Here is a 12,369-nt window from a genome sequence, read left to right as displayed (position 1 = left end):
GACTTACTTGTTTCAAGTTTCTAATGAGTCCATTTGCCATATAGTGCAAAAGGAAATAAAAAGTATTATTTGTTGTATTTTTTAAGTTATTATAAATAAGAATTAATAATACCTTGTTATAAGAAAATAATAAAACTATTAGCCAGTATAAAGACACACCAGTGTAACTAATTTCATAGAGGTGCCTAATTTAGAATAACAAATATATTGGATTATAATTATCAACTGAAGCTTGTAATCACAGTCATTTTGAATTTCTTTGTGTGCTTTTTCTTTTAAATTTTATTTTGAAAGTGAATCATGTAAAGTGTACAGTGGGATGCAAACTGCAACATTTGCCTTCAGAATCATCAAAATGGAATATACTCTTGATGACCAGCTGGGGGCAGTCTTGCTCACGAGTTCAGGATTACAAGTACCTGCAGTGAAATGGTCCAAAATTATTTGAAATTCTCTTTTGTTATGGCATATAACCAGAGGGTCACCGGTTGGAATTACAGGACAGGACAAGGGTTGATTTGCCCCTGAGCAGGGACCTAACCCCAATGTTGCCTATTGCCACTGGTCCAGCTGGTTTGTGTGTTCACAACAGAATGTTTTGAGTACAGAAGGAAAAATTCACTTTTACTTATGTGCGCAAAGATAAGAGATTCGAAAAGAGCATTGGTGCCTCAGCCAAAATTTGTGTGACTGACTATAAATTATAAATTACATTACAAACAACAACAAACTAACTTCAGCACATTAACGAAAATGAAAGTTTCACAGCTTAGTTGAAATAACAGCATTATTATCTGATCGGCTTTCTACAATCAAACAAATATAGATGGATGGATGGATAGATAGATAGATAGATAGACCATGGTATATACAGTAGAACAGTACTTCTGATTTTGTAGTGTTTGCAGACATTAGCATGTTTATAGCAGGGGTTGGAGTCACTTCTCCACCTCCCACCATCTATTCCTTTGAAAATGTCTCTAACCTCCTCTGTCCTTTTGTCTGTCCCTCACTGCACTCCTGTTGCCATTTAAGGAATGCTAATGTCATTCCAATGTGAAAGCATTTGTGAATACAATAGAATTTACTCCACCACAGCTGCGTCACTGACACTGCTGCTGACTCCAAGAGTAGTACACCCAACAGGGATTTCTGCAGGTCACAATAGTAAATCAATAAATCAATGTAAACGATCAAATGAATGACGGCTGAATTCCTCAGTTTCAGTTGTCTTGACTTAAATTAAGCAGAACAGAACCATTTCATATGACCGGTAATGTCAAAATAACACTTTATTTCTTAAAATGCATGTTCTCTTGTGCTGATATTATATTCATGTGGCAAAAAAATATGGGTACAAAGAGCTTCAGTTGGACTGAGCTGAGCTAACAGGTGACAAGAAATGAGCCAGAAACAACAGTAGAGGAGTTGAATAGTGGAATAATGCCAGCGACAACAAGTAATATATGCTATTAAGTGTTATTTTGATCACCAAAACCCATGTAAATCAATTGTGTAGGCTTTTTTACTCTACATTTTATGCATTTGGATGCATTTTAATAACTGGAAATTTGCAAGATGAAGCTGTCATATACAGTATATATGGTACAGGGTCCACAAACAACCTTCACAGACACATTAGAATCTGCTTTGTGTAGCAGATAGTGGTTCTCCAAGCAAGTCAGTGCATCCATTGGGTGGTAACAAGGTTTTTTTTTACTTTTGAATACTTCAGTACAACTTATGTATTGAATAATGTGTAAAGCTTAAACAATTACTCAATTAATCAATTATTAATCTATTACTAAATTAATTGTCAACTACTTAGATAAAAGATTATTGGTTTAAGTGATTTTTAAAAGATTTTTCAGCTTCTTAAATGACAATATTTTTTGGTTTCCTTGCTCTCTTCAAACTGTGTCATTTTGGTTTGTGGACAAAACAAGACATTTGTGTATATCATTAATACCTAGTTTCAGAAAGAATTATCAACATTTTCTGATAGTTTATGGCCTAAACGATTACTCGAATAATCAAGAAAATAATAAACAGATTAATCGAATATGAAAATAATCGTTAGCTGTCTGCAGCCCTAATAATGTATGTGGAAAAGGTGAAAACAAGTCAAATAGGCACCGAATTTGGCTGAATTATAAAAGGTACGGGGTAGAAATTGAGAGCAGAAAGAAATCGTTAAAAAGAGCGTTTTGGTCCCGCCCCTCTTCGCTTCTACACTGAGCACGTGACCCGCGCGTTGCCCAATCCCGTGCGAGGAGACGACTGCTGGCAATTTTGAACAGAAGGCGAGCAGCCAGTCAGTCAGCTAGTCCGCGGTGACACCAACTGAAAACCGTCTGTGTTATGGATATTTTATTCTCGTCCTGCCGTCGGGTGTGGTGAAAACGCAAGCGCTGCCGTTTGTCATAAACATGAGTTCTCATGTTATCAGCCCTGGACCGTACCGAGCCACAAAACTGGTGAGTTTTAAATGCTAACAGAGCGGGCTAAAGAGCTAGTCAATGGATGTGTAACGTAACGTCAGTGGTAACGTTTTTTAATCCGCCTTTACTTCACTTGACTCATTGTATGGTTTGTTCTGCTGATTTAAACGCCGTGTTTAAATTTGTCCTAAGTGTCATTTCTTTACCCCACAGCCAAACACTTACAGTATAGCTCAGTGTGAGACGTTTCCTCTAGACTTTACGTCTTTCTCAGACTTTATTCCCCCTGTTTCCCTGAGTCTTGGTACATTCTCAGGCCTTGTTATCACAGACATGTGAATGGAGACAGATATGACGAGGATAAAGGTGACAAGAGTTGACCGAAAATAATAGTTTCTACTTAATTATTAAGTCTGTAAAGTTTTTTTCCCCGTTATTAACCATCTAAGATAATTAAACAAGGCAAACAAATACATTAAATACATTATAAAAACAAATTAGAACATATTAATACATAATAAGAGTACATTAGCCAACACATAGTAATATCAGGAGTTACTATAACTCAACATTGAATCAAAATATGACATTTGAAGCACACCATTATTGTGTGTATAGCTTTTCTGTGACGAGGTCGACACGGTTTTGAAAACACTACACATTTAATTGCAATTATATTTTATATACATAATATATACATGCTTATTGAAAGCATATAAAAATATAACACTTGAGGTTACATTGATCATATATCCCTCAAGCACAACTTAAAATCAACATCAAGCATGTCATGAATGTTCCTAAATCTCTTTGACTTTATGAACCAGTTGATAAATAAAAGAGTTTTTGTTCCAACTAATGTTTTAAAGTTCCCACTGTGCTGCCTTCATCATGCTTCCCTCCTCAAAAGAATGTTGACACTGGAGGAGACCACAATTAAATGGAATTATCACAGTGTTAGTGCAGACTCTGTTTGGACTAGTAATCTGTGAAATTACAGTTAGTCTTGATATACGCTTTGGTCTCTAGAGCTGGATGATATGACCAGAATGATTTGAATAAAACAGCTTTCAGATCACCGCATTGATAGTTATCATGAGAAATGTCGGATCGATTGAGCAAAGTCGGAAGAAACCAGTTAATTGTGGAAAATGTCGAACGCTGTACAGTTTACTAATCTCCAACACTACAGCTACACATCCTTTTTCTCCAGTTGTTCTCATGCTGTCACCTGATATGTTAGCATTGACCTATACCCGTCAAATCTAATTGGACTGTGTGAAGACAGTGTCAAGTCTGTTTGACAATACCAAACTTTATCTGTGTTTTCCTTCAGTGGAATGAAGTCACTCGTCTCTTTAGAGGTGGCATGCCCCTAAGGAAACATCGCCAAAACTTCCGCAACCATGCCTCATGCTTCACGGCTTCTGCTGCCGTGGAATGGCTACATCAGCTCCTCCGCAGCAACAGCAACTTTGGCCCCGATGTCACCAGGCAACAGACCTTGCAGCTCCTGAAGAAGTTTCTGAAGAACCATGTTATTGAAGATGTGAAGGGTCGCTGGGGCTCGGAGGATCTCGAGGACAACAACTCGCTGTACAGGTTGGGCATAGATTTCAGTCACTTTCTGCAAAGAGAAGTTTTGTTTCACTTGTTTAAAAAAAGCCATGGTGATTGTCTTCCCAAAAGCAAGATTACATGGCCAATTTTCTCTTTTTTTCCACCCTAGATTCCCTTCCACTTCTCCCCTAAAACCCATTCCCTGTTCAGCCACAACCTCAGCCTCCAGCTCCATAAAGAAACGACCTTCCCTAAAGGACTTCAGGTTTAGGGGTGTGAAAAAACATGAAAAGGAGACACTGGTGAGTTGGAGTGAATGTGAATTATCGTTTCAGTCTTCTCATGATACTCTCTACACTGTTGTCAGAAATGCCAATTGGATTCAAACCATTGTCAAATGAGTTCACACATTGCTGATTAAGCTGATTAGTCGACCACATTTTGTGATTAAGCACACATTGGTGATTAACATTGCTGATTAAGCTGTTGGCATTGTTTTCAGATAAAAGACACAGCATACTCATATCGTTAACATTGTTTCTGTTCATGAAGACCAAACAAAGGCAATTTGAAAGCAAATCAACTATTATGTAACAGTGGTTCACTTTTTATGTTTGTCGATTCCAGGAAAATGTTGATCCTGCCCTCCAAGCAGAAGGAAATAAGCTTATAGGAGACCAGCAGGCGCCAAGACGAGAGCTGACATTGGATGACGAACAGGAAATCTGGAGGGACATCACTCTAACCCAGTAAAAACGCATACACTGATTAGAAAGCCTTTTGTTTCATTAATCTCCACCACTTAATAATCAATCACAACACTACAAATTTCAGATACCTATACATTTACCAAATTGATCAGGTAGTTATAAATAACACATGCTGATGTTCTCAATGTAGATGATTTTGTGACTAATGTTTTTGTCTTGTGTTATATTTCAGCCTGCAGAGGATTCTGGGTCTTGCGTCGCTTGATGAGGTTTTGTACCAGCGTTACATTAATCCACAGAACATCATTCATAACATGACCAAAGTCAACAAGCACGGAGTGGTCACGATGGACGACAAGACCAGTATGTTTTTTAAGTCTGCAAACCACAAGCGTGTGTATGTGACTTTAATATGATTCACTGTATTTGATGAGCAGTCTTATCACTTGTTCATCTCTTTAGATGACCTTCCACACTGGGTTTTGTCTGCCATGAAGAGTTTGGCCAACTGTAAGTAGATGCAAACCACTCATACACCTCTCTAAAAAAAACAAAAACATTTGAACAATCAATTAATTTGTTATTCATTTATTTTCTTGATGAATTGATCAGTTTTTGAAGAAAATGGTAACGAAATTTTGATCAGTGTTTATCAAACCCTAAAATAATGATTTTCCTAAATTTTTTGTCCACATGCCAAAGATGGTGCCCAGTTCTATGTTGGGTTTATGAATTTACTGCTATTTTATCTCCAGGGCCAAAGTACGACAGCGCACAGCCGTCTTATCCCGGCTTTGAGAGAGATGTCTTCAAAACGGTGTCCGATTACTTCTACAGCCTCCCACAGCCGTTACTCACATACGAACTGTACGAACTGTTTATCAACATCCTGGGTAGGTGCTCTCATTTGTCAGTGGTAACATTTCGGTGTCACTATGATTATATCTGATCCGAACCATTAACAGAGCCTTTTGACACCTAACAGAGGTTTTGGTTGTTGTCACTTCTGTTTGCGGATTCCTAACAGTGACATGAGCAACTTTACTCGCGATCCGTGTTATGCGTTGACCAACAGATTGTTCTGTATGTGTAGTGATGGTTTAACCTAACTCAACTCTCTCCCTCCTCCTTACTGTTTGCTTGCACTGACCCTCCACCTGCTCTGCTTGGCCCTGCCTGCTCTCTGCTTGTCTGTCTACATCCGCTTTCAGTGTTTTGTGGGTACGTTGCGACGCCCACTACGCACCAACGTGGGAAACGCAAGAAGTCTGACCTGCCCTCAGTCCCTCCCCCAGCCAAGACGTCATTTCGCTCCACAGAGTGTCTCCTCCTGTCTCTTCTCCATCAGGGGACATGTGATGAAACAGAATCTCCCATGAGAGATGTGCTTGGCGGGAAACTGCAGTCACGCCTGGAGGCACTGAGAGGAGGTGGTGCGGGTGACGCTCAGTTTGGTGGCAGCCTCATGAGTCTGAGTACTGCCGTTTCCATGAAACCTCAAACCAGAAGTTGCTCACTAGAAACCATCCTGGATGACAGTGCCCCTCTCAGCCTACAGCCACTATTTCTGTCCAGTGACAGCCTGGCATCCTGCACCTTCAACAGCAGGAGCCAGGACGACAGTCCTGCAGTCATAACACCCCCCTGTCATTCAGACTTTTTATCTATATCCAAAGCATCTGCTGTGGCCTGTGGAAATGTTCCAGGAAGTACAACTAGAAATAGACTGTCTGTAGTTTCCACAGCAGGACTGTCCTCCACAAAGAGGTTGCATCCCTTGCGGCCGCACAGCGTAGGCAGCTGTCTGGACATTGTGGTAGAAGCCAGGGAAGAAGAAGCAAAAGAAACCACCTGGCAGGGCCGAACAACCAGCTGCCTGAATGTTAACACTCCATCAGACTCGCGTCTCTCCTCCTCAGCTTCACGTCCCTCTTTGGTGTCCTCCTATCTACCCTCTTCTTCTTCCCATCATCCTTTCTCCTCCTTGTCTTCAACTGCTGTGGCCAAAGCACAAGGGTCTTATGCTGCTACAGGACCCAACGGGCCCAGACCCGCCTCCAGTACTTCTAATCTCTGGATGCCTCCCGCTCCTGTTGTTGTCCGGCGCTGCCTCAGCTCTCTGGACGTGTGCAAGCCTTCTCGACCTGTGTCACTGTTCAAACGCCCTGTCTGTGTGCCCAGCAGCAGCGCACACCCCCCTCAGCCTAAACCTGAGCACAGTAAGACCCTCTCTCCCCTCTACCTGTCTGTCTGTTCGTCTGTCGATGTATAATCCGACTAACTCCAATTAACATCTAACCACAACATGAATGCAATGTTTTAACTTAAAACCACAATTGCTGAAATTGTTGAAATCTAAGTGTGATGTTGATGTGTGATTTAAAAGAAAATGATTTTATATTTTGGGGTTTGATTGTTTTGTAACAAACATAGTGCTGTATAACAAGGCAGTGAACCAGGTAGCCCCAACCCAGCTGTTCAGCTGATACTCTTAAAATGTGAAAATCTGTTATCGCCAAAAATCTCTACAAAAAGCATGGCTGCCACTAATCACAGCACAAGTTCTACATAGTCTGTGTGGAGTATTTTCAACATTCTGTCCATAACATTTATGAATGTATTTGTGACTGAAATGTCTAAGCATAAGGTGATATCCATGCTGAATTGTTCTTATCTATCCTCAAGCAAAAGCCAAAAAACATGGATGCACAGGCTTTTAAAAGCATCTTGTCATATAAATCCCACCTGACTCATCCTGTACCATAGTGGTAGTTTATTAATCCTGTCATTAATCCGTCATCGATCCATTCATCCCTCATTAGTCTGATCTAGTGGGTGTGATGTAGCAGTAGTGGATGGATGAATGTGGTCATAAAGGGAAAAAAAAGACGATTGCTTTATGTTTTAATACACAAAGCTCACCTGTGAATGTGATCATTACTGGGTAACTGTGTGTGTGTGTAGGCCTCATCCAGCCTCAGTGTGAGCGTGTAGCCATTGAGGCCCTGCAGCTTTGCACCCTCCTCCTTCCTCCTGCCTCCCGCAGGAAGCTGCAGCTCCTTATGAGGATGATGTCACGCATCAGTCAGAATGTGGACATGCCTCGCCTCCACCCCGCCATCGGCACCCGAACATTGGTGAGTAACTAGTGTCTCAAAGTTACATTTTTACTTCATATTTGTGTGTCTTGGTGGATGTTGACCACCCATTCCCCCCTCCCCCTTCAGATGGTCCACACCTTCTCAGGCTGTGTCCTGGGCAGCGCTGAGGAGTGTGATTTGGATGAGCTGTTGGCCACCAGGCTGGTGTCTTTTCTGATGGACCATCAGCAGAGCATCCTCTCAGTTCCCGAGTACCTGTTCAGTGCCATCAATGACCACATTCAGTATCTTCGCACAGCACAGGTACACCATTTACACTCTCGCAGCACTTGGTGATATTGATTATTATTTGTTAAAGTGTAACTAAGTCCCTAAACCACATTTTTCAGGTAAAAACCAGCGTATATGTGTTACCTAGTTTGCTGTCGAGGTGCAGATCTTCACAGTTTAGTATTGAAATGATACATGTTGAATGAAAATTTTGTCATTTGTCTGTGGTACACTGTCCCGTCATCTTCTTGTCCAACCAGCGCTTGGCTTGTTGTCCCCCAACGCAGCTCTGTCAGATTTCACTACCAGACCACACCCCCCACTCTCCATCACTCAGCTCTCTGCCTACTTCTTGGCATTTTTCATCATCATACATCAGGCAATTGTCCACAACAAAAAGAGTTCAACAAACAAAAAATCCTAATATCAGCTGTTGTTTTAGCTACTAAACAAATTTTTTTTTACAGTAAATCAGACCAGTCATTTATATGTATATGTTTTTTTTTTGCCCAGGTTCCCATTGAGAGCCTCACTAACCTCGATGGTGACGATCCAATATACGCTCCAGTGCCCGTGTTCGCTTTCTGCCGTCAGATTAGCGGGGCTGAGTTTGAACAGCAGAAGCAGGCGTCTTCTCACGAAGCCATGGAGGAGTTACTGGAGATCCTGCTGACTGACCAAAACATCAGTGAGAAAAACAGACGCAAGAAACTGAAGCAGGTAACGCAACGTTCCTCAAATGCTCGAGTGTTTTCATCTCTCATGCGAGTTAACTGGATAGAGCTGGAGCAGTGTGGTGTGCCGACTCGCATGTCAAAAATTGTGAGATTTAGTTTATGGATGGATATCATTTTTTGTCTCCCCTTTCTCCCAGTTTCAGAAGCAGTATCCAGACATCTACAGTCGTCGTTTTCCCCCATCAGACAGAGAAAACAAGACCGACAACAAACCAAAGATTAAACCCGCACTCCTTAACATCAAGAAGACCAAAGCGTTCAGCATCAGGAACTGAAATGACATTGTTTCAGCAGTGTGACATCATCGCTGCACTGATGCTACGCTCCCAGCAGAAGATTTAAGAAACTGTCTTCTCATTATTTTTATGTTGTTACATTGGAAACACTGTTATTCCTATTGGATTGGGATTTTATGAGCGCTAATGCAGGCTGGGAGACGTCTGCAGTGGTTAACGTGTGTATTTGTGTGTGTGTTGACAGCTGAGTAAGATGAAGGCAGACAAACAGACTGTAGTTATTGCGTTCAGTACAGCATGTTTTTATTTTTGTACCAAATTTCTTTTAGAGCTCTGAATTTTATGTGCATTCTTCCTTCTCTATTGTTAGTTAACACTGATGTGTCTCTGTGTGTGTGTGTGTGTGTGTGTGTGTATTGCAAAGTCTTGGATCACTGGTCCACAAGGGGATAAATCGATTAATAATTAATTTATGATGTCATTTGGGAGAAGTGCTAGAAATGTTTTTTCTTAACTTTGTTTTTAAACGTATATATACTTGACTAAGTGTTTTTTATAGATTGTAGGTACTGTAAAGGGCTTTTCTAGATCTTTGGGCTCTGTGAATGGCCTGCGAGCTAATGTGAATCACAAGACGGTTAATTTATATTTATTTAATTCCTATTTGACTCCAAAACAAAGGTCTCGACACACACTTGTCATATTTTCTTCCCACAGTCCAAAAACATGCAGATTTGGGTATTAGGCAAATTGGAGACTCTAAATTTACTGTAGGTGTGAGAGTGGATGGTTGTTTTTCCTCTGTGGCCCTTTTGGCTGTAACCCTGCCTTTTGCCCTATGTCAGCTGGTATTAACGCCAGCAACCCTCATGTGAAGGATAAAGTGGTAGAAAATGAGTTCCTAAAGCTCATACATCTGTTATTTTTGTGGCATCTACAACATCAATCATTTAAACTCTACAGTATTTGCTTTTTTGTGCTTCCAGTGAGAGGGTCAAAGGTCGATTTGTGAAAGAAAGAATCTCCCTTTTCCAAGTTCATCAGGGAACTTTGGTGGTCTTCGCATACCAGAAAGGACGCCCCTCTTCGTGGTTTGCATAGTAAGCTTTCCAAAAACATGCCTTACACACACGCTGTTGCTGGTTTTTCTGTTCAAAACAAGATGGTGGCAGCAAAAAGGTTAATTCTAAGGTTACACAAACCAAACCTGTTTTATTTTAGAGCAATGGCATACCTATTAAAACATACATGTGCACAGCAAATTTAATTTCTCCCGTCAAATACTTCCACTCACACGGTAGACCTTTTTAGATTCACTGATGGATTTTAAGTAACAGTGATTTTCAGAAGCCATCATCTCAAGAAAAAACGGAACAAAAACATTTTTTTATTTTTTTTAAATTTCTCCTGGGATATATGAAGTATAATTTCTACTCTGATATACATGTTTGTCTATACCTCAGATTCAGTGTAAGTGTATGTGTAACCATATATATGCTCCGAGGACAGTGACATGTACAGAGAAATGTACAGTATATTACACGCCTACATTGTTTACTATGCAAAGTCTTGGGAATAAACCTGTTCAGCTGTTTTTATTTATGTCCCTCCCGCCGTATTCACATTTCTAACTGTGTGTGTGTGTGTGTGTGAAATATTGATTTCTATCTGTTATGACTGCATTACATGCAATGTAAGTGCGGGGGTGATAGAGATAGATTTGAAAACCATAGCTTGAGCATGACATAACATTAATTTAGTGTAAGAAATTACATATATTTGTACAGAACATAGAGCAAAATCAGCCCATAATAGCCAAAAATAGAAAAAATGAGGTCTCGGAGGTAGAAATGTTTTTACAGAAATGTTCTAATATCGCAGCATTGGGTCAAAAGAGTTCATGTGCAGGATTGCTTACAAAGCACCATAACATTTAATATCATGAATAATAATCACACAACAGTCATATTTGTACAAATCGTAATTTATTAGGCTGAAAAACTAAATGAAAATGGATAAATGGGAGAAGACAAATACAATAACTCCATTCAAAAACTAGTGTCCAGTGTTCTTTGTCTTCACCTGGGCAATGTGTGATGGTGTCCCAGGTCTCTGTGGTGTTACTGTCATGGATGTCAAAGGGCTCTGTGATGTCACTGATGATACTGGGCTGCCTGAAGGTGGTCGCCCCTCTCCTTGGTGTGTTGACAGTTGTGTTTGTCTGAATAAGATAAGAAAAAGTTGAAACGTAAGAAATGTACCAAAAACTGTAGTCGGTGAAACATTAAATACGGTAAATAACAGAAATTGACTCTACCTAGGATGACAGAAGACGCTGAAATCTTCTCCTGTTCTCCAGCATCTCTCTCTCGATTTGCAATATTTTTTTTGTGATACATTGCACTGAAGTCACACAAATACAGTCTGGATAATCTCTAGTTAACATACTGAAAAGGAACCCCCAGATCCCTTACATCCCTAGATTCCAGAACAATGCACCATACATATGTGCATGTGCATCAAGGAAAATTCGCAAGTCGTATGAGTTTGTGGCCTGATGGTCAGACCTATTTACACATTTACCATCCAATGGCATTGCAAGGCTTAAACAATAGGACCTACTATGTAAATGTGGTTTGTTTTTGGGAAAGCCAACAGTGGGTTTTAAAAATCAAGAAAGAGATGCTCAACAGGAGAATCCATTTCACTGATAACAGTTTTTGCTATATGTTTTTTGACATTGTAATTGATCTTTTCCCTCATCTTATTCAGACAAATGCAACTGTCAACAACACTCCAATTAACCAGGATTAATTGAGAATTGATGCTATGAAAATTAGGAGAATGAGTTTAACTGCGACCAAAAACAACACATTCCCAGTTAAAAAAAAATACAAGAACCTAAATATATTATAGACTTGGTTATTATTTGCATTTTTGGCCCTCAAAATATTTACTATTATTGATAGTCAACCTCCAGGAGCAGTTAATCTTTGACCTGTCCTCCCTTTTGCTCAAGGCCACTGCTCTTTTTGTGTGAAGAACCCACAGATTACTGTGGTTTTTACCCTTATTAATGAAACCATTTGGATTTAAATTCACACTCCTTCTTTCATTCAACCCTCGTTTATCAAAATGACAAAAGGACAAAAAAGAGACGCTGGTAATCATTCACTCTCCCCTGCCTTCACCGCTGCTCTCCCCCCACCTCCAGACTTTGTTAATTAAAATAGTTTCATAGTGTTCCTCAAAGCTGTCTGGAACTAATTAGAAAGGGTTCCTTCTACTTGCACATCTACAAGGCAAACAACACC

General features: G+C 40.1%; 1 protein-coding gene across 2 annotated transcripts; it reads left to right on the top strand.

The window, feature by feature from the left end:
• The first annotated feature begins 2,295 nt into the window (after nucleotides 1-2,295).
• Nucleotides 2,296-10,657, top strand: depdc1a (DEP domain containing 1a). 2 transcript variants are annotated; one of them, XM_044044881.1, is made up of 12 exons: nucleotides 2,296-2,477; nucleotides 3,778-4,043; nucleotides 4,171-4,303; nucleotides 4,629-4,750; nucleotides 4,944-5,074; nucleotides 5,174-5,221; nucleotides 5,467-5,604; nucleotides 5,923-6,930; nucleotides 7,676-7,848; nucleotides 7,939-8,115; nucleotides 8,596-8,802; nucleotides 8,957-10,657. In XM_044044881.1, exons 1-12 carry the CDS (start codon nucleotides 2,430-2,432, stop codon nucleotides 9,092-9,094), a joined length of 2,589 nt encoding a protein of 862 aa, XP_043900816.1. In that variant the 5' UTR covers nucleotides 2,296-2,429; the 3' UTR covers nucleotides 9,095-10,657. The 2 variants fall into 2 exon arrangements, with proteins under 2 accessions (XP_043900816.1, XP_043900817.1); XM_044044882.1 differs by lacking the exon at nucleotides 5,923-6,930.
• The last annotated feature ends 1,712 nt before the right edge of the window (nucleotides 10,658-12,369 follow it).

This window comes from Solea senegalensis, linkage group LG14 (genome assembly GCF_019176455.1).
Source record: "Solea senegalensis isolate Sse05_10M linkage group LG14, IFAPA_SoseM_1, whole genome shotgun sequence".
Lineage (NCBI taxonomy): Eukaryota > Metazoa > Chordata > Actinopteri > Pleuronectiformes > Soleidae > Solea > Solea senegalensis.
This window is presented reverse-complemented; position numbering and strand designations above follow the sequence as displayed.

Bases quoted from the DNA above. Each gene is read 5' to 3' on its own strand.
- depdc1a (XM_044044881.1), top strand. From the start codon at position 2,430: ATGAGTTCTCATGTTATCAGCCCTGGACCGTACCGAGCCACAAAACTG. The intron at 6,931-7,675 runs GTAAGACCCTCT...GTGTGTGTGTAG, and splicing joins TCAGCCTAAACCTGAGCACA to GCCTCATCCAGCCTCAGTGT. The intron at 7,849-7,938 runs GTGAGTAACTAG...CTCCCCCTTCAG, and splicing joins CCATCGGCACCCGAACATTG to ATGGTCCACACCTTCTCAGG.